The following is a 26,982-nucleotide window of genomic DNA, read 5'->3' as shown; positions in this document are numbered from 1 at the left end:
ATTAATCTACAGAGAATTTTCTTTCTTTTGTTTACAAAAGTAGAAGAAAAATTTATCTGAAGCTTTTAACTGATACAAAAGTTCTTGGCAATACTCCTCATTATTCTCAGTTAATTATTCTTGTCTCTTTAGACTGTGGAGTCTAGTTGCAGTACGCTGACACAAATCAGCACTGATACAGAAAAAAATAGTCCTGCTTTGCTTTTCACTCCTGTCCACATGGCCCATTCTCTTGTGCCAGCACAGCTATTTGTGTGGCCAGGAAATAAGCTGGATTGAAAAGCAGATCTGTGTTAAAATTAAGCCCGAACTAAAATAAGATAAAGTGAAACAATTGACTCCTTTCAACATCAGTACTAGTTTGCACTGGCTAAACGTGATAAAGAAACCAAGATGTAAATCTTTGCCAAGTGTTCCTAGCAGCGGTGTATGCGGGGCACTCCATGGCTTACACAGCCTCTTTCAGGGAAAAGTGCCGGATCCTCTGCCTGGCATCTGTGAGACCAAATCTTCAGGACAATCTAGTTTTGAGATCCCTGGCAGAAGTCAGACACTGACATACTACACGAGCCCAGTGGGAGGCCAGCAAAACAGGTAGGGACCAGAGCGTAGGACATACAAGCAGCGGCTGGGAGGAGCAGCTCTGTTCAGCCTCAAAAACCTAAGGCTAGGGAGAGATCTAATTGCTGGCTACAACGATTTAATGTGTGGATAATAGAAAGAGAGAACCACTCTTCTTGGAGCTGTACAAGAATAGGGCTAGACTCAACTGGCACAAGCTGGAACGTGGAAAATTCCAGCATTAGAAAAAACTTTTTCACTACCAGAGTGATGCAGCACTAGAGCAGGTACCCGAAACAGGGCACAGGCTCCCCATCCTCGGAGATTCAAAACTTGAAAGGAGAAACCCTGAGCGATCTGACCGAAGCTAGCACTTCTTCAGCAGGACTGAGATCTCCAGAGGCCTGTTTCTATTCAACAAACGGACACTGATGAGACGACAAAAAATGTGAACTCTTCAGCGAGCAGTCCATCGTTTGCTTTAGTACCCACAAAGCACCTAGCACAATGCAACTTTGCAAACGTTGCCAGGTACTACTGGAACAGAAATCATAAATAATAACAAGCAAACTACCAGGCTTAAGGCTAACTTATCTAAAACTACATATGACAATTCAAAATACTTTTCATGTTAAGTATTTATATACAGTAAGCCAGTTGGCTACAAACTTGGTTGTATCTTTGATTTCTAAGATTTCTTTGAGAATGACAGAAAAAGAACTTGATCTTGTTAATTCTAACACACGATGAGTCCCAAAGAAGTAGTGAGAGACAGTTTTGGTATAAATGCAATTGCAAGATCAGGCCATAAGCCAAGCTAATTCCAGTTGTTTCAAATTATAAAACTTTTATATACATACATGAAGAAATACTTATGCTAGAATAATTAAAAACTGAAATGAATTGGCTTGAAGCTATTCTCTCCTCCTCCAAAAGTAACATCTTTCATTTTAGACTAAATATGGGAAAATTCATAGTTTCCAGCAGCAGATAAAATAGACTTTAGAACAAAGTTGGAATTTAAATTAAAATATACTGTGAATTTCCAGCAACTTCTATGTAATGAAGAAATAGTAACTTTCCTTTACTTACAACAGAAAAGGCAAATTCCTGAGACTATCTCTATTATTAACCAGTCTATATTAATAAGCAAGATCTCAGATGTCCTGCTCTAAGACTTCAGATACAGTTGTATAAGCTTGATATTCTCTGAATCTTGTAAAAGCCATTGCTGTCTATTGATTTTGTACATACTAACAAGAATTTCCATTATTAATATTTCTTTCAAAAATATTTCAACCTCAACTAATAGGCAATAGCACAAAGGAAGCAAAATGATAGTATCTATTATTTTGTAATATTTTTATACATCTTGCAGCTTTCTTTAAGAAAATTAGCAATGAATTTATATTTAGATGTACTTTTTTCTACCATCAAAACCCTTAAGTATTCTGTCAGCATTTAATTAAACATTTGCTAGGCCTTTCTTATTTAGATCAGGAGTCTGATATCCATTTTACATTAGGAAGAAAGCAGTTCCCAGTGTTGCATTAAAAATAGCCTGACATGCTAAATCATTTGCTGCAACCATTTAGGAGTTTTCCTTCTCCTGAAGGGCTCTTCAGTATTCTCTGAGCAGAGAAGCAGCTGTTCTTCAAAACGTTTAGGACCAAATTCAAATTGCTGACATGCAATATATTTTGGTTCCTAACCTGCAGGGCTCTGTAATTGCACGCACACACTAAATAAGAAAAACAACACATGAACTCTATTGACATTGTGGTTGTGCCTAGGGCCATACTACAGTAAGGAAAAAAAATGGAAAGAAAAAAAAGGTAAGTATTCCCAAGAACTTTTCTTGTATAGGGTTGTTTCTTTTTCAACATTTATAGCAGACTGAGAAGAACAACCATTGGTTTTCACTTAGATGACATTGGATACATTTATTTTTCATTAGAAGAATTAAGGGAATGGAGAACTAGCACATTCCTGCACAAACCTCAGGGATTAGGCTGTGCTGCATCTGGGAATTAACAAACTAGTCTCAACAAGCTTGATCTTTCTGGGAAAAGATAAAACTGAACTACAGGCTAAGCAAAGAAAGAACTGATAACCTTGCAAGATTTGTTCTGAGTTTTTTTCTTCATGAACCACATAAAAAGAAAGCAATGTCAGACATTAAAAAATATTATTGCAACAAGCAAGAGTGAAAAGAACAGCTTGTGAAGAGCCTTCTAGACAAACTAATGGTAGATAATTCACTGATAGTATAATTTTGTTTGCTTCTCTCTAGCACATAAATCCATAAGAACAAGCTGTGCTGTTATATCAGATACTGCATGTGATTTCATTAAATCCTAAAGCAGTTAATGAAGAATAGAGTACGAAGTGTGATGCATTTGATACTTACACATTTGGGACTCAAAATCCCATGATTGTATAAAACTGTAGCTGACATTTTAAAATTTTTATTCTGTGACAAAGGCATCACAGATCAAAGCTGCTGACCAGTGTGGAAGTAAACAATAGAGATTTCTGACTCAGTAATAATTCAGCTAATCACAAGGACTATCCCCTTTTACTCATCTCTAGCAAAACAAACGCTCCACACCATCTGTGAAATGTCTTAGGCTCAATGGCTGGCTCTCTCCTCCACAGCTAACACAGTTCTGTTACAAACATATTCACATGATATCCACAAAGTACAGGACTTAATAACATAAAGCTATTTTTTGAGGAAGAATAAAGATAAAAATAATTAGATAAAATTATATGATAAATACCTATAAATTTAAATTAATACGAAAGCCAAACCAAGTAACAATTAAAATTAGTGAAAATTTAATCTTGTCTTAGCATATGTGTCTGTGTTAAAAAGAATGTTTTAGAACCAGCTGACTTGCATAGCTCTAAAGAGTTCATCTTTAAACCTGAGACAATTTGTTGAGAGCTATTAAAGGGCTTACTAGTGATAAGGCAGAAATAAACTACTCGTTTTCAAGTAGTACTTAAAAATGCTGAATAACAAAAGATGTGCAAAAGAGGTAAGCCTGGAACATAAATGGGGTTTTGCTTAGAAGAAAATTGTTTGAGGCTCAGAGATACCAAAGAGGAGCAGCAATGGAGCTGGAACCAAACCTCTCAAAAAAGCAGATGTAAGCAGCATATTCAATAAATGTGGCCACAGAGGATTAAAAACGAAACAACCACCAAACCTGTAAAATAAGAATGGACACAGTGGATTAGAGCAAAGGTCCATCTTATTCAGTTCCTCTTTTCTGGCTATGAGGGCTACCCGATACTGAGGGAAAGAAGAAAAGAAAGCTGTGAAACCTTTTCCCAGTATGTATTCTGGACCATCAAAGTGGTAGGTAATTCCCAATTTAAGAAGTTGAAGGAAATGCAGATGCAGTTGGATGAATGGACAAACCCATCATTATTTTTAACATTAGCAGATTTAACTCATTGCTTTTAAATGGCATGTAGAGATGTGACCGGTAACCTTTATTTGGATATGTAAACTTCATTTCTATATTAAACTTCTCAAATGCATACATTACAGTGATCTGAAATCAAAGAAAGTAATGAAATAAACAGAAAACAGATGGCACATGAATGTATAACAATTACTAAAGGAAAAAAAGATCTTTCAATTTTGGGTTATAAGAAAAACAAGTGCTTCTTTGCTTCATTTTTCCTTTTTTCTCAGCAAAAAGAAAGGAAAAATGGCAATAGTTCATCCCTGAACATCAATTCAATAACAAACCAGACATGGAGAGGATGAAATAAAATATAATTGATTATTAAAAAGATGGTATTGTAATTCATTTCATTGCAAAATATAAGAAGGTTATTGCTAAAAGCACTTATTTATGTGCAGTTCTGTGTTCTCAGAATTTGCTGTAGGGGTCCCACAACTCAATCTGTTCTCCCATGATACGGCTGGCAGGAAATTTCATAGGTCTATCATACCCATAAATTCAGAAGAGAGAAGCCTTTTAAACAGCATTGAATTCATTTACCTGAATGCATGAAGTAATCCCAGCCATCTTCAAATGGTAATTACTTTTTAAAAGAAAATAGCAGAAAAGAATGCAAACTGTACCCCCCACTCCACAGGTGGGTACAAAGGTGGATGAGTGAGCAGGGATCTATTGTAATTATGCACCTGTATTTCTTGTTCTCCCAATAGAGTAATTTTCTTTTCTCCATGTGGTGGTAATAATAATATGCCCTGGCTCCAGCAAGTAAAACTTCTCAAAGAATGTTTCTTTCAAGACTGTCCTCTAGCAATAATAAAGGGAAAACTTTAACGTGTGCTGCAAAGAGCAATGAGAGAAAAGTCAGGAACAGACAAGTAATGAAAACCAAAGTTTTGTGTCTAACATATGGAGGATAAGTTTTCTCAAGGGGAAAAAAAAAGTTAGCTAGTGACATGACGAAAAAAAGCAAACAGTGAATGACATGTATTAAATTGATGGGAGAATATAGATGTTCTCAGCCCCAAATGCATGCTGTAGCCCATTTAACCAATCCAGGGGCATGGTTCAGGCATAAAAGGGTTTCCTGAAAGCAAGAAGAAAATACAATATGGGTGTCCTGAATAAAAACAAATACTTTGTCTTATCATTCTCACTGTCACATATAACTAAACTCTGATGGCTCTGATAACCACAAATTATATCGCTTCCAACTATACTGGAAGCTTTGCCTACCAGAATCCCGAGGGGCCACAGCATCTCCTGCCTTGAAAGAAAGCACTGTTTGGCTCATTCCTGAGTACTGTGGTGTATCTGAAATGGAGACACGTATTGGAACATTTCAGAATAAAATTCCAATGTCAGCTTGGCTTTCTTAGAACCTTGAATGCTGAAGATTCATGAACTGAGGACTTCTGATAAAGTTTGTAAAAGGTTCTAACAGAAATTTCAAAAGAGGGTAACTGAGCCTTATTTTGGCAGACACAGTCATCAGACAAAAAAATAAATAAATCATATAGAAAATGGGGCCATGCTTTTAGTCCTCCCCATTCCTCTGTACCCACAAGTATCATGCTCGTTGCAGAAATCCTGTTTGCTGCAGATAACTATAACTATGACGAGGGCATGGTTTCTATCTGCTATGTTGCTTCTCACACATTCCTGTTTATATAAAGAGAGAGTGAAGAGAAGGAATACAGTGTGCTTTATGTTAATAAATAAGAAATTAAAACCAAGGCTTTGTGAGATGCTCTTAATTTGTCTCTTGTGACAAAAATAATTTGCTTTGGGAGAAATAAAATGCTTGAATTAGAAAAGAGCGGGAAAGATTGAAAGAAGAAGAGAAAACACACAGTTGAAGGGCCAGAGAAACAGACTCCCTGCAACAGATCTGACAGGAAGAGGCATATGAAGCTGCCATTTACCATCAAGTGCAGCATGCATGCATCACCTCCTGGCAAGCGAGTTTAAAACTGTCAGAACGCTACGGCTAGCGCATTGCTGCTAATCACATCAAGGGACCGCAGAACAAGGACAAGGATCTATTTTAATATTTACCACTCAGTACTAGCATCTTAGAAGTGTCCTTTTATGGATTTGTTTTACTCATCTACTTGTAAGGGAGGCTGGATACAACTTTCCTGCTGGAAACAATTAATTTAATTTTGAATGCGATTGAAAGGAATTCTAGAATATTCCTCTTTACTCATTAGGTCAGGGATTAAACCTGTTACCTCCGGAAATCCTATGGAGGAGGAACACAGCTTAGTTTTTGTGCTCCCCATGCTGCATTTCTGAGAACAGAATCCCCCTGAAGTTTTACTGGTGAAGACTCCTTCTCTAGCATCACGGGTGATCATTACCTCAGTTTCATTGCAGCAGAAGATGTCAGAGTGGGTATAAAATTCTGGATCTAGGTCAGCAAGGGCTGGAGCAGGGTTAAACAAGGTTTTTACTGAAAAAAAAAAGGAAAAAAGTCTAAATCTCTAGCATTTTACATTAACAGTACACTTGGAATATCACTGTGGTTAATACCTTCCAAGATTGCATTCACAGCCCCCAGTGTTTAGCATTAAATGCAAATGACTCTCATTTTCTATGTCTTCATTTTATTAAACTGCTAGAAGTTTTATTATATTAAAATTCCCATCTAATTAAGTTCAGTCACATAATAGGAACATGACAGACAAGTAACAGAAAAAATAAGCAACAAATTATTAATTAAAAAAAAAAAAACAACACAGGAAAAGTCTTAAGCAAATACAAATTGTTTAACTGATGGTTCTTCTTAGAGATTTTAACAGGTTTTACAAGAACCTATTTAGTTCTAGGTTTTTTTCTATGTTGTTATCTGCATTCTATACATGAAGAGACAGGGATATAGACTAAAGAAGGACGTGTCCAGACAAGGATTTAAATGTGGTTTTGAATGTGTTACCTAACTTGTTCAAACTGCCACATTGTAAAACTCTAGTGTAGACAAGGCACTGTATATTTTTAATATGTTATCTGGCAGAGCGAAAACCTTAGCTAAGGTAGGGTAGAATATGTTAGTTAACCTAACCCGAAACTGTAGCCTAAGGCTCTGTGTAACAGTAGGAAAGGTTTGTCATGAGGACAGAGTGTAAGTGACTTATTCACTGTTAATACAGGAAATCTTCAGAGTTAGTTTCTCATTTTGCCAATGTTATGTTGAATACTGCTGTCTCTTAACTACACGGCCATCGCTTTTATATAAAGTGTACTCTCTTACTTCAGAAATACTGCAAGTGATCAAATCTTCCAATTTAGATGTCTACATTTTCAGCCCTAAATATTTATTTAGACTCTAAGCTATAGTCTGTGGACACCCAGAACACTTCTGAATCCCACTTAGCTCCCTAAAGATAAAGATCCTCAAAGCTTTCTGAAATCTCAGCTCCAAGAAGTTGAGAGGATACTCATTTTGATTAATACTTCAGAAAGTTGCCCATGACTTTATCATGTCTATTTGTCTCATTAAAAGTAATCTTATTAAAAGCACAAAGGCATTTACTCAGAAGTCAGAAAATGCCAGAATTAGGATTTCCAGTGAAATCTTCATTTGGCTCCCTTACACTATTACAATACAGTATGTATTATAATAAACTCTTTAATTATATGATCACATACCACTGAAAAACAGCATGTGAACACTTAATTAAAGACTGCAACCTAATATATATGCAGAAAGGAGACAAATTAAGCTTTCATAGGCAAACTTAACTCTTACACTTCCTATTTTCTGAATTGCCACCCTAATTAAGTTTTTTGTATTAAAAAAGAAAAACAAAAATATTTAAAGTATACATTCATAAGCAAAACAAACAAACAAAAAACCCCAACAAACAGTATATACTGAAAAACAAACTCAGTCCTATAGTATCATAATGACATATACAATGGTCATGAACAGCACTAGAAGTGTTCCAGCTTGGGCTTTAAGTAATGCAGACTCATCATGAACAGGTTGGAATATGTTGGTATTGTGTAGTTCACTCCCATGTTTAATATCTGCTGAGCACTGGGGAGATGGAGGAACCTTAAGATTGTCTTTCAGTCTGTGAAGAACAGGACTTGTGAAAAGGGTAATCTACTTGGTTCCCCCTAGGAACACCAGATTATTTTCTGCCTAATCTCTGCCTCTCCATTTGCCAAGATCCATTCTCCTAACATACTTTCCATTCTTTATAGTTTGAATACAGAAGAGACAAAGCTGGATTGGAATGGTGGGGAGGAAGCATAGATTTCAGACATGGGAAGCATAACAGGAATTTTCTTAATTTTTTAAGATGTCAGAGGAAGAAGGAAGAAAACCGAAAGGAGAACCTCTATTTCCTTGGCCTACAAGAGATCTATATCAGTGTAAAAGAAGCTGCTTAAGATCAGAGTCAGGAATGACTCTGAAAGTCATGCTACCCAAGCAGACAACTCCCTGCGTGGACAAACTCTTAGGGGAAGCTGGCTTTAAGCATTTTCTCAAGTCTATGTTAAAGGTAGTTATCTTCCAAAAGCAGGTAACACAGTAAAAATTAGGCATATTTCCATACTGTAAAGTCTTATCTTTAAATGAAATCTCCCTTGGTATCAGGTCTTTACTAAGTTTTGAGGTAGCCAGTCTACACCTTTTAAAGGCACGTAGACTGGATGGCAGTTTTCCATGGCCTAGTTTCTGAAGCTACTATGTCTTGGCAGAATTCTACAAATAATTTAACCACGGACAAAGAGCTTGTATGAAAAACTGCAACCCATGATTAAAAAGTTGAAGCACTTGATCTACTTGAAAGTGACCTACAACCTTAATAGCTGAAGCTGCTTCCAGACCTCGTTAATGCCATTCTTCCCTGCAGTGTTAACAGGCTGGAGTTATCTGTCTTTATATAGAGTTATCTGTCATTTATAGAGCTTGGCATTACAGAAGCCTGAAAACCACTTTACAGACTTTGGTGTACGATAATATTTTGCCCATAAATGAAGTGGTTCTCCTCTTGGAAGCAGCATGTGGCCATTACAACCTAACATTTTCCAATCAGATTTCCACTGCAATTTCTACCCACCTAGATTCTTCACAACCCCTCCCTTCCTTCCTTCTTGCCTTTCCTTCACCCTGAGATTGTCTTCAACAATCAGTGCTACAATTACAGGATGTCAGAACATGAGACGTCTCCCTCTCTAACAGATCTGTGTCATATTCACTAAACAGAAGCAAAGGGGTTTTGCCTGAGCATCCATATTCTTTCTCCATCTTAATGATTATTTTGTTCCGTAAGAATGAAGAAAAACAGGCAAAAAAATCCACCCCTTGAAGCTGCGGTTTGAGGCATCTGGATATGCATCTGTTCAACAAAAATAGTCTACTGCACATCCTAACACACATTACTGCATTATACATGAGAGTACAGCAGGCTAAAAAAAAAGGAAAATTGCATTAACAATTTACAGTTGGCTAAGGATGGATTTTTACAGTGCTACAAACTCAGCTGTTTACTTAAATTTGACTGCATCATAACACGTGAACATGTGTAGCCAGTAGCTTCTGCTTTATAGCAGAAGCAACCCAAACTCTGCTGACACAAGACCTGCACAATGACAGCAGACTGACAGCACAGAACTAGTGCTGGCCCACAGTTACCACAATCTCTTCTCAATATGTTGTGTTCCCTGCAGTTGCTAAATGCCTGCATGCCTGTTGTGTGTATCAGGTTTGGTTTTTCTGACACGGGCTGGTATCTTGCCATAAGGAAGTGACAAAAAAATAAAGCAACTTTACTAGAACTATCTGCAGATTTGGAAGTAGACAAAATAAGTCATTGATATTGGTTCATGAATCAATTATATTCCATTAGCCACTATATTCCATAGATTAACAATGCTATTATCAATTTTCATAAAAATTTAAAAATAAAACATAGCAAGTTTTGTTGCCCCCTCCTTACAAAGACTGTAAGCATCCCAGGTTCTAGTTACTCAGTTAAGTGAAGTTTAAAATTTTTTTTAGATTTGCATTTCAAATAGAAGCCAAAAAAATTCTTCTGTGTGCACACAGTATTGTTTGTACAGTTTAGGACTACTACCATCATACTATCAAAGAAAATCTCTCTCAGACTTGCATGTAACATAGCCACTTGAATCAGCATAAAATATATGAAAAGGATGCATGAAGTTCTCCTACATCTGAAGAAGAACTTCTCCAAAAGAGTGGTCAGGTGCTGGAGTGCACTGCCCAGGGAAGTGGTGGAATCACTTCTCCTGGTGATGTTCAGGAAATGTTTAGATGTTGTATTAAAAGACATAGCTTAATGGAAAATATTGGTGACAGGTGGATGGTTGGACTGGATGGTCTTGGCGGTCTTTTCCAACCTTGGCGATTCTACGGTTCTATGACTCTATGATGCCTTCACTAGTGCACGAACAACAGAAATGACAACAGCTGCACAACAGTCTCAGTGCTGAGGGGGACTGAGGAGCAAAGAAGCCCAAAGTGCTATGATCTACTGGAGTAAGTCTGGGCCCAGCTGCAGGGATCCAGTTAGTTCTGATCCCAGTTCCTTCTCCGACCAGCTGCACAGCTGACCATTTGAGCTGATCCCTCATAGTCTATCCATAGTCTGGATAAATGAGAACAACATAAGTTTAATATCATATAGATGCTTCACTTGCATAATCATTTACTTAGTGTTGTACAAATACTGTGGTAATTGTGTAATTGAGTAACTGAAGGAATTACAGGCACTTAAAGAACAAAAGCATCATGTTGGTAGTGAAACCCCATCTTGTTCAAACAAAATGCCAGCTTTTATCCAGGTATATTCTACACTGAAGGAACAAGGGCCTACATTTAAAAATACAGCACAGTAACAATTACTGATAATTTCACAGACCATAGACCATGACTGTCTATCCAACGGCAGCATGCCAACTCACGCTCTAAGAATCTTTGTTAAAAAGAAAAAGCACTTTTTTTTTTAATTTTAAAATTAGGGATATTAACTTCCATGCAGAAAACCAGTCATACTTACTGCTATGCTACAAGAACAAGTGCATAAGTCTGTTTTTGAGGTTATTTCATTCACTTTGTTGTGTGCAGAACTCAACTGACTTGCATTCTTTATGCTTGTTCTGCACTGGCATAAGACCAGAATCAGGCCCATAGTTCCTGACCTAATGACATTACAGTGTCTTTAGTCACGGCATAAAAATCAGAGAAAAAGCAGTACCAGCCATATATGGGGAGGTTAGAAGGGTAGAGACTGATTTGCCATTCAAGTTAAATGTAGCAAAATTTTAGAACTGAGTTCAGTTTTCACTAGCGTAGCATGAATTTGTTGGTTATTGTTTCATTTCTAAATAATACTGGCATGACAGAAAAGACCGCATGATCTTTATTTTGAGAGTGCAATAAAGAATAGTTTTCATGCAACGTGAGCGAAGGACACAGAAAGGCTTATGCTAAATTACCTCCACTAGCACGTGCCATTTTCAGCGCTTCAAGAGAAACAGCAGGGGTTATTTCTAGCTGGCAGACAACCACTTTGGCTTTACAGATGATATCAGAAGCTCTCTTCAGGTCTTCAGAATTTAAAAGCAGATTGGCTCCTGGAACTATGACAATAACATTCTGTCCTAAAGAGAAGATACAATATTTTTTGCATTAACTTTTTGCAATGAAGTATGTAAAACAATTCTTTCCTTTTCTACAATACCTTTTAGATGATGATTTCAGTTTTCTTTCAAAAAACCCCAGAAACAGTTTAATACTTATGGCATTTTCAAATATCCAATTATATCAGAAGATAATCAAAACAATTGAAGGATTAACGAATATAATACAATGCAACAAATGCACTGTATATTTGTTCAGGAAAGTCATGAATGAACTTTTCCCACTCTTATTTCGGTGTTTCCTATGAACTGTAAAGAAGCACTATACTAGTCACAGTGAAGATATGGAACATACACCAAGACTGATATGTGTCTTTTCCTAAAGTACTGCAATAGGATTTGAAGACAAAAGCATCATGATCAACCTTCTCATGAGCTGGAAACTGGATATTTCACATAGCAATGAAAATTATGTGTGTCTTTAATTTCAGAAATGCAGACTTTCTCTGTCTACTTGTGAAACTTCAAGTTAGAGCCCCTGAACAGTATGAAAACCAGAATCAGCATGTTACAAAAAAAAAAGAGATAATGCGTGTGACTGAAGAAACCCTTACTAAAAGTGAGTAAGAAAAGTGGATGACAGACTTTTCTGAACTTGAAGCTGGCTGGTTGAATGCTCTAAGCAAAGCTTTACACACACAAGCACAGCAGTATCTCAAAGCACTCTAAGATCCTTTTCAGTCTTGTAGTTTGTTTTACAGTTAGGTGAAGAGGTTCATTTACGTAGATTCCAAATAGGTCTTTGTTTTTTCTCCAGACATGCAAGTTGCCTTCTTTTATTGCAGTTTCTTTGTTTCTTTTTTAATCTCTGTTACAACACCTAGAGACCTTCAGGCATGGGTGCCTTCAAATTAAAATTTATTATTAATCACTCAGGTATTAAATTCAATAAGTCAGTTGTTCCTTGATTTACAGGCTCAGCCCGCCCCCGCTGAAGGTTCCTTTAAGGACTGCCAATCATTAAAGGATACCAATTCTGTGATGAACTGAATTACTCTGTAAATAAATATTTATGTTTTTAAGCACATTATTTTTCTTGAATAAGACTTCAAAGTCCTTTGAATAAGAAACGTGCAAAGCTTGTCTCCCTAAATGTGCTCTGAAAAGAAAGCAGGACAATGGAAAGAATAATATAATGATCTCAGAGGGAGGGGCCCAAGCTTTCCAAAGCAATTCTGCTGTCAATGGTTTGGTACAGAACAGCTGCATTTGAAAAGCAAAACCTCAGCATTTAAAGCCAACGCCCTGCTTTTCAACAGACAATGATGGGCATCTCCGATTAAAAAACAGAAAGAAAAAAATCTTCTGCAACAAGTAAATGCTATCAAAGATATCTGAAGCCTGCAAAGGAGACTTTCAAAGGCAAAAAGCAACTATTTTGCCAAGCATATATGCTGAATGTTTATGTAATAAAGCAGTAAATAGAATAAAACACAACAAATTGGTAGAACAAAATATATTTCATTTCTGCCTGGACTCCATGCTACATAGAATCTGAGACTCTATCTACATGTCTTGCTGCATTATCTTGCTAAAGTATTTAGCTGTACTGACATGTATATTATTATTAGTCTTTAGAGCTAATGGCCCAAGGCGATAAGGAAGGCTGTTTGCTTAAACTTATATGTGCAAATTCAAGATAGACCATGCTGCATTGGATTACATTCAGAAGCTTTTCTCTGTAACAACAAAAGGCCAGAGACTTAAAGTCTGCTTTAAAACAAGCAAACCATACCTGCCAGAGAAATAAAGTACCTACTGCAGTGTAACAGACTTGACTGGCTTAAACTCAAGCTGTAAATAAAAAGCCACATTCTGTTCTTAGCTATGCATACCACACTGACTGTGAATGACAACAGTCACCAGAAATTTATACCAGTGTGCATGAAAGCAGAATCTCAACCCATGTATTAACAACTAATACCAGAATTCTGTATTACCAGCACCCATCTTGTTGGAAGCAACTATTTCTTGCCAGGGAAATCAGATGGGAAATCAGCACCAGGGACAACAGAGTTAAAGACAGATGGTAAACAGGGGAGGACGGATTCATCTTGTCCAACATTAACAAATTTCAAAAGTTTTCCAAAACATTCTACATTCTAAAGAATTCTAAGAAAACTCATTTCTAAGGGTTAGTTTTCTAGGTTCCTTCAACAAGAAGTTAAGTATTTTCAGATGTTTTTCAATCTTCCATATCTTAGATAGCCTTTTGAGGTGAACATAAACTATCTGAAAAATGTTTGTATTCAACTGTAGGTGAAGCCTTAAAACATTCACATAACTTAGAAACAACTCAAGGGAGGTGAAAATGTTGCCCATACTAAGAATGACAAAAATATATTCACTGCGTTAAAGCTAATTCTAAAATATCTGTGCATAAACTAAAAGTTCGTAGTTTTGTAGGGAGCATCTATAGAAATGTAAGTTTTGCAGATGTCAGCTAAAATATTAAAGTCCACATTCACAGCTCTTGAAAACTAGAATAGCTAAATAAAGCTGATAAACTTACGGAAGCTTACACCAGATGGGGATTGAGTCCAATCAATACTTTAAACAGCACATGTATGTGTATGTAAATACTGTTCTTGGCTGGCCTTCTAAAACTGCTGCTGTTCCTTCTTAGAAGGCTAGATAACTCCAACTATATTTTTCTTCCAAGTATCCTTTCATACATGCCACCAGATGAGAACTCTCAGTGGAAAGCAGTAAACACCACAGTGCAATAATCCTCACTTTACAGGATGAAGAGCCTAAAAGTCATCAGTAGTGCTTAGAACTCACCAAGATCTCAAAGAATACAGTTAAAACAATAGGTACAGAGCTTCTGCATATTAGTTGACTGGGAAAAAAGAACATATTTGTGACCAGAAAATAATGTTACAAGGAAAATATTTGTTGCTAAATCACACAGTTCATGATTACAAGGGCATGTTTTGGGTGTGTCATAGTACAATAATTTCTGTGGAGTGACTTGGTAGAAGCACTGAACAGTTTTGTTCATAGAACATTCAAGTTTATGACAAATGTCAATACATAGAAATTCTATAAAAATTCAGGTGACATTTATTTACAATCCTGAAGGTTCAAAACAAAATTTTCTCTTTGGAAAGTATAATACAATCATGTTGGCATATGTATTCTAAGTTTGCTGTGTTTATTGAGCCCTATTGAAACGTATATTTTGAATGTTTTTATACTACCAGTGCTTCAGTATTGAAAGTACATTTACTTACAAATATTGCATATTCACTGTTCATGAATGATTAATATCCTCAAGTCAGTGTAAAGCCTATCTCAAATGAGGGTTATCTCACAGTATTCTCTGTGGGTGAATTTAGTTTTAGCTTGCAATAATCAAGAGCACTTCAATCATGACCTGCCACTCTCTGTTGTCCCCTCACTGAATTTTTGCCATGAATATGAAAGTTGTCAGATTGGTTCAAGCTACTGGTCCAATCAGAGCAGCTTAATGGCAGCATCAAGTCAGTATCAGATATGGACAAAGCTGCAATAAGCTTTAGACATAATTAAGTACAAAAAAATTATCCATAAAAAGTTTCTTTTCTTCTCTATATGTGTACATAAAAGTCCAGCACATCTCATAATTTTATGGAGCTCTTACCACTCAGTAAAACACCATTAGCAGAAGGTGTGGTTAAGTGATAGCTAGTGGAAAGAAAGCAAGCTGAACGAAGAAGAAGCTGGGGCTCAGTGGTACTCACAGAAAACATGTTAAGAACAGCAGCTTGAGGTATCAATTTTTCTCCATGAAAATAGAAGTACAGATTAGAAGTACACAGAGTCCCAGAGTTGAAGATTGTGTTTGGTCTAAACCTATCTGAAGAGGAAGTCATATAAAAGAAAGATCTTGACAGGAACACTAGGTTCCAGAAAAAAAGTGCTGTACAGATTTTTGAGACCAGCCCAGAGTGAACCTTTTACAGCATCTCTGGGTTGTACATTATCCAACACTACCATAAACTTGTTAAACATATCCTCGCCATTTTTAATTAAAGCAGTATTTAACCTTTCCTTCTCTGAAATGACACTGTACTGTCTCCAAATACAATGCATTTTTGAGAATATAAAATGCACTTGATAATTTCCCATTTTTTTATTATTTTGCCCATTAAAATAATGGTTGAGTTATATCTGTGTAACTCAGCAAAAATCTTCCCAGAAATTCAGTAGCAGACCTGGACAGACAGACACAAGTAATACAAGGGAATCTCTACTTCAGAACCTCCACTGATTCTGGTTTCATTGGTTTTCTTTTCCTACATCAGAGTATGCTCCCTCTATTTGAGAATCTCTCCCACTTCCGCCTGCGATATTACACTGTTGACTGGAATTGGTATTTTCTGTAAGTATCACTACTTGTAAAGAACTGGTAAGATGCAGGTGAGGTACACGAAAATACAGCAATTAAAACATCATGATTTAAAGCAATATCTATGTTTTCTATTTGTTCCTCATTATCTTAACACAAACCAAGGGCCCTGTCCCCCCCACACACCACCAAATGCTTCCCTTTTACATATAATTTGAGCCAGGAGAAACTGCTTCATGTGAGTATCTGCACTGACTGCTGTGATGTCTCAGCTACGCCAGCTCAACTACTGTGGTAAAGCATGCATGTGTAGACAAGCCCTTTAAAAAGTGCGGTAAAACCTGTTTAGGTTAAATCAGCCAGGTTTCTACAAGAAAAGAAGAAGTGTCTCTTGCAACAGCAAGCACGTAAGTACTGCTATTTTATTACAATTTACTCAATTCAGGCGCCAGATGGTTTTAGACAGAAGTAACAACCAGAACCATTACCAATTCTGTGCATCTGTTTGCTTTACAGCACAGTTTTGACCAGGTTTGTAACTAGATTTTAAATTAAATCTGAGGCCAGTGGTAACTTAATTTAGGATTTTTTGTAGTTTCTGAAAGAAACAAACTACATCACATAATGCATTATTCTGTTCACTGTGAGAACCACAACACTATCAGAGACTAACACTAACACTTAAGGTAACCCACTGTTAACCGTGTGACACTGAACAATAGTTTCCCTTTCCTAATGCTTGTACAGGTTTTAAATCTACAAGGTGCTTTTGTTTCTTATCCTTCAGAAATTAAGTTCTACTTTTTTTGATCTCAGCCATGCTTACCTTTGCTGGCCATACATATGAATTAAGAAATACTTAGATTGCTTCTTATGCAGTTATTCTGGATAACAGACCTAGAGCCAATTATGCACAAAGCTGTGAGGCCTGGGAATATGCCCTACTGGATTCTCACTGTCTCACCTACTTACAGTGATCACAGTAGTGACTGTATGCAGCAAAAGAAAGAATGCTTAAGATCTGTGATGACAATTTACCTGCTAATCCAAACCAAGAGAAGGCAGGCATCCAGTTTATTCAGAGTATTAGAGCTACCTTATTCTTGAATTAGAGCTGTCATGCATTTGATTAATCTTTCTTAGGCAAAATTAAACTCACATCTCCAACTAATTTGCTTAATTTTCCTGAATGTTCCTGTTTAGACTTGCCTTTAGTCACCATTCCTTCCCAGGTTGGCTCCTGGAGCGAATAGCCATGTTTCCTTTACCCTCTTGAGCTGTAGCCCAGTGTACCATCAAGCTACATAGGAACTTGTAAGTTGATGTGTCAGCTAAGCTGTGGTACCTGTTCAAGTGAAGGCTATTAGCTGCACCAAAAGTGAATTAATTCAGTCACACTTAGTCTGTTATGTTTGCATAAATGTTATTTGTCCTGTGCTCTAAAGTTTTATCTAGACTCAAGTGCTTTTCCTAAGAGCTCTCAGTCACACAATTTGCTTGAAGAAAAAATAAAAAGAAAGTTTTCAGAAGATAGTTTAGCAGTCCTGAAGAGGAATATGAAAACAAGCTAACCCTTCACTACTTCTTCCCCTGCAACATGAGAGCAAAGGAAGACTAACACAGGGAAAAACGGATTTGCCATTTAATCGTGTATTCAATACTGCAGATGCAGCTTGGGATCAAGAATTGCAGTAATATTACAAGAATAGCGTAAATATTTCTACTTATACTAAGGACAATTATATTTTCTGATTCAGAGCATAATGAGTCATTCATTGTACTCAGGAGGCAAACTTCTCTCACAGCAAAAGTGCTAAGCAATCATGGAGGAAAAGGAAAGCATCATTCTGATGCATCTTCTCCTGTGAGCAATGTGAAAATGGATAGATCAGCTGTATGGTTGAATTATGGCCATCACATTGCAAGTACAGGAGTCTGATTCTGATGCTGTTAGGCATCTCATTCTAGAAATTTGCAATAATGTATGAATAAGACCATGAAAAAGATGAAAGATGTAAGAAACTAATTCCACAGTTAAAAGTGACAAGTCAAAGATGGTATTTTTTGAGGCAGTGGAGACATAATGAAGAAGACAACTGAATAGAAATAATGTACCTTCACTGTTGACAATTATTGAAGCAGTTCCAGTAACAGCATCTGCAGTCTGACCTACAAATGCTAAGAAAGGGAAAAGTTACAGCATGCATTAGTTCAATACATCACTTTCAACCAATAGCGTGTGATTCAGTTTAATTGAATTAAATCTAAAACGAACTCATAACCTCCAGCAATTTAAAAATGCTAATTACTCTTTCATGTGCAACAATGCCAGAAAAGCTAACAAAAACAAAAAGTGTTAATTTACACCCACAAAACAGAAATGTGAGTCCAACATTCTTTAATTTGGCTATATCCCTGCTTTAAAGAAAGCATGTTATTTATACAGCTTTCTCAGGCACTCTCTACTCCTACATGGAAGTATTTATTTTATCCAATAGAACAATAGAGTCAAAGCTGGAGAAACCAAAGATATTAAAATAACACAGCATTTAATTCTCCATAGATTTGCATTTTCAAGAGAAATATTAACATGTAGTATGAAGGCAGCGTGAGGCTATGTTTCCTCTTGGCATTATTATTCAGATATCTAGAAGTTAAGCTGGCAGCACTGTCTGTTATAAAGATTGTTCAATATTTACTACTGTAAGAGCAGGTTTTCAGATGTCAGATAATTTGTCAAATATTAACCAGTGAGCCAAAAGTTTCCACGATAATGGATTGTGTTAGGTAAAACCCAACACCTAACATCTTGTTGTGGATGCCCCATTCCTGGAGGTGTTCAAGGCCAAGTTGGATGGGGTCCTGGGCAGCCCGGTCTAGTATTAAATGGTGAGGTTGGTGGCCTTGCCTGTGGCAGGGGGTTGGAGATTCATGATCCTTGAGGTCTCTTCCAACCCTGGCCATTTTGTGATTCTGTGATTCTGTGAACACCGTAGTAAAACACATGTCAAAGAAGTTCAGTTTTCTTTCCCTAAAAAGTGTATGCAACAAAAATACACTTTTGTATTTGTAAATTCTGGTGACCTTTTGTTTAAGAAGCTCTGTTGTTTTAACATTTTAGAACATGGACTTGAAGCTGGGCAAGGGCTTGATTCTTTCTCAAGCTGTGATCTTTCTGGAAAATTTAAATAAAATTCAAATTTGAACAAGGCTGAGAAAAAAAACCATAACATCATGCTTATACAGATCTGCTAAAATACTGGAATTACTTGCCCTGAGGGGTCCCTTATCTAGCTCAGTTACATAGGTCAGAGCAGAACTTTTCTTGCAATTATAGTTTCTTTTACCATGAGCTAGGTTTGCACATTAGAATTAAAAGCAAAGACCTTGTGTCTTCTGTGCTCCTTCTGCAGAAAATATGCTGTATGAGGAAGCAGTTAACTGTTCAGTTCAAATGCAGCAGAGCTAGCATTGGAGGGAGAGAGCAACACATCAGTAAAGATCTAAATGGTCTGAGCAGTACTGGTTGGTTGTGCAGACAGGAAGAGTGGAAAGTTAGGAAACAGACTGGAACTGAAAAGAAAAGAGGTAAGGTGGTATATTAAGAAACAGAAGAGCGTTAAAAAAAAAAGTCATATGACAAGGATCTAAGATATGAAGTGGACAGAAGCAGAGTTACAGCAAGGATCCAGTAGCCAGTATCCTTACGTATATAATTACAGGGATGGGCTAGATGTGGATTAAACTGGGATGAAAAGCAAGTCATGGGACTGACATACGATAGTCCTGTGTGAAAACGTCTGTGTACGCTGAATCATCCTTGCCTCCAAATCTTGGAATGCAAGCTGGGATCCAAGTCTCAATCATTTAAATCAGAAAAGAAGAGATGTAAGGCTGGCTGTGGAATATACATTTTGATTAAGTGCTATGCATTATAATAGCGTATTTTTACATGATCAAAGACTTTATTCATGAGGTAGGCTTGCATTGGATTGATTTATAACTAACAGACATTGGTTTTATGGTATCTTTGCCTGGTTGCTTGTGTAAGTTGGAAGATATGCAAAGAATAAACTTCTGTATATATTTGTGAAATATTTAGATGCTATACTGATAAGCATAATAAAGAAGCCCACAAAATACTAATAATTCTCCCTTTAAAGTGAGATTTGAATCATGCAGTAAATGAAACTTGATGCTGCATATTAAACAAAATAAGCAGAATATTGAATTGCCACTTAGTGATTTTATCTGTCCACTCTGTCACACTGAAAGAGACAAGGGGCTTTAAACAAACTGTGATCATGAGGTTAAGCAGCACACAGTAATACACAGTAATTTACACAAAAGAGAGAATTAAAGTTACAAAGGTGCAAAGGTAACAGTATATTGTGAATGCTTAACTTTCTCTTTTCCTGAAAGTCTTTCACTGTTGATTTTTGTGTGTATATGTATTAATAAACAGTGGCTGCGGTCTCTTAAATGGCTGCACACCATTTTAAAGGGCTGAAATGAAATGCACTGAGTTGAAAAATGCATTTCTATTTTTTTCTTTCTCTCCCAACATGAAATAGAGAAAGGATAATCAAACTGGATTTTTCAGTTTCTCATCAGGCGTTATCGCTATCAAAGCCAGCCTAAACATATGCATAAGAGTAAGTTATCTTCAAGTGACTTTTACTGATGCAATCATCTGAGACTTAGAGGTAATAACATTACATTTTATTTTTAGTGGTGCAGCTGACATCAGAAGTCCACATAGTCTAACCCATAATCATTCATTCCTCCCATTTGTGTCAAAAAAATTATTTGGCATTCTGAATGGTAAGACATATCCAATAAGGCAATTACATTAAAAAACAAAACAAAACAAAACAAACAAACAAACAAAAAAACATTTGCTATTAATTTTTCAAGCTTAGAAATAATTCAAAAGGCTTCTTTAAAGTAAAAGTTTACCTGTAGAAACACCATTCTTCTTCAAATTTGCAACATAATCATTGCCAAAGGAATCCTTCCCAACCTATACAAAACAAAAATAGATAGGTTATCACTAGAGGCAGCAGAATGTTCTAATGCAATTTGAATAGAATATTTTCTATTTTGCAGCACTTCGTCTTATTTTTGGAATAGTATCCTGCAGATCTCTCCTTCTCTATTACACCCTTCCTCTACCATGTCTCTGTTTTCAAGTTTCATTCTCATACAACCACTGTGTTCCCTTGAAAATGATTCTGGAAGTGTTCTGAATCTCGTAGTCCTGGACCATTAGTTGGTTTTTAATTGACAACATTAGTAGCAACTTCAGTGTTCTTTTTAAGTGTAGTTCATATTTGAATTTTCTACCTCAGAGTTTCCTTGGTGGAAAAATATCAGTGATTATGATCTAGAAAGCAACTATAAACATGGCACTTCTGATTTCTATAATTTCTCGGTACTGGATGAACTGTTTATGAATTCAACATGTTTGTTTTATCCAGCACCACCAGACCCAGATGAGATGAGTTAGAGAGTGAAGCTATACTCCACTGTTTTTCTAAAAGCAAGTTAAAAACCTTGTAATTTCAGTTGCACTAATCCTTTCAGATGAACAGATTTCTGCTTTCTGTTTAGTCAAAGTAATAAACATTTGTTTTGGTTACATTACACAAGCTGAAAAAAAGAAGATGAGGTATTGGAGAAAAAAAATAGTCTAACTTAATGTCAAAAATAGTGTTTAGAATATAAAGCCAACGTGGTTTTTAGTTCACCAATTTTAGCCTGCGTGTCTTCAGCACTCATAGATCATGCTCCTACTTCCAAGAGCAAGTTGTATATCTGAGCAGTATCAATGACTGACCAATGATATCAGAAGTATTGTTTCAAGAAAAAAAAAGTCATATTTCAGATAAGAAACCAAATGAATATCTGGTCATGGTCCATAGATGAAGAGTCCTTGACTAATGATCCATCTTCCTATAGAACAGCACTAATAGCTAAAGCTGTCTCTGAATTACTACAAAGTACAAAGCAGCTGCCTCTGATGCCTGCTTAGAAATTTGTCTGAACAGATAAAAATATGAATTCAGTCTTTTAACAAGCTCTGAGAAGGCTTGAGTAACTAGTAGTGATCAAATCCTACAAAAATCAAATCCTGCAATTTGGAATTCTAAAATTTGTAGTGTCATGGATGAGTGATTCTTCCCCTCACTTATTCTATTGCATAACCATGTTTTGAATTATACTTTCATTTCTGACATCTTCTATAAGGGATTTTTATAAAGCATGATTAGAGTAGGTCCCAGTCTTTTACCAAAAGAGGACAGCAATGTAGGTCAAAACAGTGTAATCAGATGAAATGATTCTCTAGCAAAGGGGAAAAAAACAAAAGCAACAAAAAGAACAAAACCAACATTTTCTTTAGTCACTATGTTATTCATTGTTTGCATATTAGAATATTTCTGTATCTCTGACTACTCCCAGTTTGCCAGACAGGGATGCATCTTCTGACTGCTTTTGGCTGGATGACTGTGGCCACCTGCAATTTAAGCGTAAGTTGTGCTCTCCTTTGTATCCTAACGGCTGTACTACAGAAATGCATTCCACCTGATGGTGTCATCTTTTCCCTCCCTATCTGCCACAAAGCTTCTACAACAAATCTCACGATTTGCTCAGTTATTTCAGCAATGAAGTATTTCATAACTATTTCCCGAAAGCTCAACTGAAACCAACTTCCTTCAGCTCTGGGACCTACATAACTGAAAGGCAGGCACCCCTTATTGTTCAACTGTCACAACAACTGAGATCAGCCATGGCACTTTTGCTCACAGCAACAGATCTCAGGACTGGAGGGAAGCCCTTGGAGAAGTTCTGTTAACGTCCTTTTCCTCTGGAAACTTTTTTCCTTGTAAGTTCATCAGCATCCAATCCAGTTAATCCCAATACGTTTGAAGGGCTTATCTTTCCATTCAGACTTTACCTCCGAGGAAGATAGAGTACTGGGAATCAGACTCATTTTAGATTAAAGGCATACTTACTGACCATGTCAAATTATGTAACATTGTTTTCAACATTTTTTGTTTTTACTCTAACGCTGCCAGACAGACTACTGGATAAATAGAAAACTAAATGTCTTACTCTGTTGACCACAGAACATTATACGTGCTGAAGCAGCATTTCTTCTTTCTTGAGTTCTTAGCAATAGCAGTTAGACATGCATTATGGTCTCATGGTTTGCACATTAGCATGAGTGGAATTACATCAGTATTTTTCAACCTAGGTTTTCTTTGCTTACTATATTTCCCATATGCAGCTAAGAGAGCTGGCTGGCATCATAATAGCTAAAAGAATCAAACTCATCTGTACCTGAAAATTAATTGCAATAAAAACATGTACTTCTCGACCATTTTTTTCAATCTGTTCTACATATACATTTTTGGAGAGTGTTTACTCTCTCTATTGCTTGGAGAATGGTTATGGGGTAATTTTCGTAATGACTGCTATGATGGTGACTTTGGACCCTCTCAAAACCGCTGTGCATTTTCCAGCACTGCAAAGGTGTTCTTATATGAACACAAGCAATTCACTTATCCTCTTAGATCCTCTAGTTCCCTGATGGCAGTCTTGTAGGCTTCTCTGAACCATCGTCTTTCTTGTCTTTTCGAATCTGCATCTGTTCCATCAGTATGTTGTTTTGCTGTACCAAGCAAACTGAAGAAGGCAGTTCAAAGATCAATGCTGTGATAGATATTGATAACCCAGAGTAACAGCACTCACTTCCACTGATTTTTAGGCAAAAAGTGGAACAATGTTTGCATTTCCACTAGTCAAACTTGGTATTTGGATTTAAAATTAAAATCAACAGCATTCCATGCTATATATACTTCTCAGCCATCTTAAAACTCCCTTTCTCAAATGCTGAAGAGATTGTCACTGCCTGTCTTTTATGTTTTAAAGCTCTCACGGATGCAGAATGCCTTGTCATTTGACCTGAGATGCCTGTATTTACTCTTGTTGAGTAGATTCTCTGTCTAAACTACAGTTTTTGTAAGAGAATGCCACACTCCAGTGGAATGTCCCTCTCGTACTAATACTGATTCCATTCCCAGAACCTCAGATTGTAGCAGCAATTGCTTCCTGTTGGGAATTACAACCAAATCATAAATATGTACTGTGTGCAGTGTGTGTGTGAAGAGCAATCTGCCTTTAACATCCACTGCATACATAAGACAACTTGTTAAGCTAGAAATAACTGAATTGTAATGTCTACCTATTATCCAGCTCTTCTCAGTTACATTCAACAAGTGACTTTGTATGGTTTCCCATTGATCTATGCAGATAAAATATAATACAGCTCTGAGAAGAGACTATTTTGAAAGGCTATATGATTTGAAAAGTAAATAATAACTTATATATAACTTTATATAAAAAATAATATAGACAAACATTTATAGATATTAGAGAAACATGATTCCTTACCAAAGAAAGAAAGGAGGAAAGGAAGGAAGGAAGGAAGGAAGGAAGAAAAAGAAAGTAAGAAGGAAGGAAGGAAGGAAGGAAGGAGGGAAGGAAGGAAGGAAGAAAAAGAAAGTAAGAAGGAAGGAAAGAAAGAAGGAAAATAGGTTTTACTGAAATGGCATAAATATGATTTTGGAAAGTAACTAGAAATTACTAAATTTTATTAGGAATGCAAATGGTTCCAAGAACACGTATTCACTGAACATAGCTTAGACCATTAAAAAATAAAACAAAATTCACACTTTCAGTGAAAAAAAACCTCTTTAACATTTAGCAGGAAATGTTAGCAGAGAACTCATTGCCAATTCATCTTGTGCTAGAATCTGATCACTCCTGAATGAAAAGATGATCAAATACTTTAAATATTAAAAAAGTACAAACATTCTCAGTATAAATTTAAAAACAAACAACAACAACAAAAAACAAACAAAACAAACCCAACCAACAAATCAAACAAAAAATAGTACAATAGAACAACTACTGATAACGACCCACAGAAGTGCTTGAAGATATATTTCAGATTTATAGTTATCAATCTTTCACCTAAATATAAGGCTAATAAGTAGTGAGAAACGTTTCCTTGAGATGTCTTTGATACTCCATAAAAAACCCCTAGCACCTGATGATCCGACAAATTCAGCATCCTCTCCCCACTATGGCAATAACAAAATGCATCCAGGCCATCTGAAGCTTCATCTGCAGATAGTATGGGTTAGACAATAAGGCTACAAAGAGATAAAATTCAATATTACTCTTAATAATGGTCACTCAAAACCAATAACATTTAATGGCAAAAATAAAAGAAAAGCACTGCAAAAATATAGTGTTTGCCAGGCAGAATCAGTCCAATGGTCTATTTATATTCCTTCCTGAATTTGTTACTATTTTACCAGTGTTTGTTTTTTATAATCATCTACAAAGTAAATTGCTGGTTGACTGCAGTATCTAGCACCTGAATGTCATCATTGAAGCCCTGACAGTTCTAACAATGGGGAGCATAAGGATCAAGTTTACTTGAATTTTGAACATCTCTAATTTTCCTCAATTCTTCCTTTTGTGGTACATCAATTTAAATTTTGCAATCTTTATTTATGTGCAATTTCTGCCAGATCTCTAGCCAACTACTCTTTGGTTCTGGCAGCATTTTTAGAACAGCCTCCTGGTCATATTTCATGCTTAAATTTATAGCTGAAATAAGGAGAAGAAGAGGGAATTAGAGAGAGATTTAAAAAAAAGAAAAAAGCAACAACAACAAAAAAGCCCTTTTCTGTTAGACAACCAAAGGTTTACTGGAATTTGCATGAACAATTCGTTCAGCTGCAATCCAAGAGCAAGTCAGAGCTTACCTTGCAGATCAGAGAGGTCTTGGCCCCAAGTCGAGCAGACTGGACACACTGATTGGCTCCTTTCCCACCAAAACCAATGAAAAACTTCTGTCCGAGGATAGTTTCTCCAGCTCTTGGCAATCTCGTGGTAAAGCTATTCCAATTTAAAGCAATATTTACATACATTAATGACTGAAAATAGCAACCATCTTCAAAATAAGAGTTACATTCTTACAATTTTAAGTGGTCCAACAGCCACTCAATATGAACATAAAAGACTAGAAAGTCCTTTTAGGGTCTCTATTCCACAAACCACCACTTTATGTTTATTCCTTATATGCCACTCAGTCAAGCTGCTCATTTATTACTTGGGAGAGGGATTGCATTTCTGTTGTTTCTGTTTCATGTTTCGACCAGAAAAAGAAGCAGTTGATCCCTGACTGGGATTCCCCAGTCTTAATTCAATACAGATACATAATAAATCTATAGGTCTTACTGTTCATGTCGTTTTACTGCAACATTCGGCTCACCTTTACACACTGTTCATTTAATTTCATTACATCTAATTATACACTCTTGAACCACCCTAAATAATTTTTTACTTTGTTGATGTTCACACCCCTGAAAATTGTAGATCACTATCAAAGCTTTCCTCCCTTCTGCTGTCACTCAGCAGTGACTACTCTCTCTTTTAAATCAAACCTTACAACTTCTTAACATTTTGTTGCTTTTTGAACTGACTCCAATTACACTGACACCTTTCTGAGGATGGGTGCCCAGACGGAGGAGCGCTAATACAAGTGGAGGCCCATTGGGGATGTATTCAAGACAGTTTGGTTTAGTTTCCATTTTGAAAAACAGCAAAGCAGAATTGTAATGTTGTTAACTCCACCAGACATTTTGCTATCTCCAGAAAAAGTTGAAAGAAAGAAAACACTCCCCAAGACTACAGGGGAGAAGTTCTCTGAATGCAAAGCTACACTTCCCGCTTACTTTTCCCACTTCTATTAGAAATACAGAACTCAAAGCTGTGTTTACGACACTCAGATTACCCAAATTTCTGCCTCCTCAGGCCATACATCCCAGTGATACACTTTCAAAATGTAAT

At 36.5% G+C, this 26,982-nt stretch overlaps 1 protein-coding gene across 2 annotated transcripts in view; it reads right to left on the bottom strand.

Moving 5' to 3' along the window:
• The window catches only part of LOC100545004 (ribokinase), a 44,328-nt gene continuing 17,346 nt past the window's right edge, over positions 1-26,982 (bottom strand). Inside the window, exons 2-8 of one of the 2 annotated variants that reach the window (XR_002111957.2) lie at positions 25,896-26,028; positions 21,013-21,076; positions 18,169-18,231; positions 11,517-11,681; positions 6,404-6,495; positions 5,277-5,354; positions 1-5,127 (exon numbers count right to left, since the gene is read on the bottom strand). Coding sequence is in view for 1 of the 2 variants with exons in the window: in XM_010706931.3 (XP_010705233.1) it covers positions 5,331-5,354; positions 6,404-6,495; positions 11,517-11,681; positions 18,169-18,231; positions 21,013-21,076; positions 25,896-26,028 (541 nt within the window). In the remaining variant the exon portion in view is untranslated. Of the gene's footprint in view, positions 5,355-6,403; positions 6,496-11,516; positions 11,682-18,168; positions 18,232-21,012; positions 21,077-25,895; positions 26,029-26,982 lie in introns of both variants that reach the window. The other variant, XM_010706931.3, reaches the window with a different exon arrangement.

Source organism: Meleagris gallopavo, chromosome 2 (assembly GCF_000146605.3).
Source record: "Meleagris gallopavo isolate NT-WF06-2002-E0010 breed Aviagen turkey brand Nicholas breeding stock chromosome 2, Turkey_5.1, whole genome shotgun sequence".
In the NCBI taxonomy this organism is placed as follows: Eukaryota; Metazoa; Chordata; class Aves; order Galliformes; family Phasianidae; genus Meleagris; species Meleagris gallopavo.
Note: the sequence above shows the minus strand (reverse complement) of the source record. Positions and strands in the feature narration are given on the sequence as shown.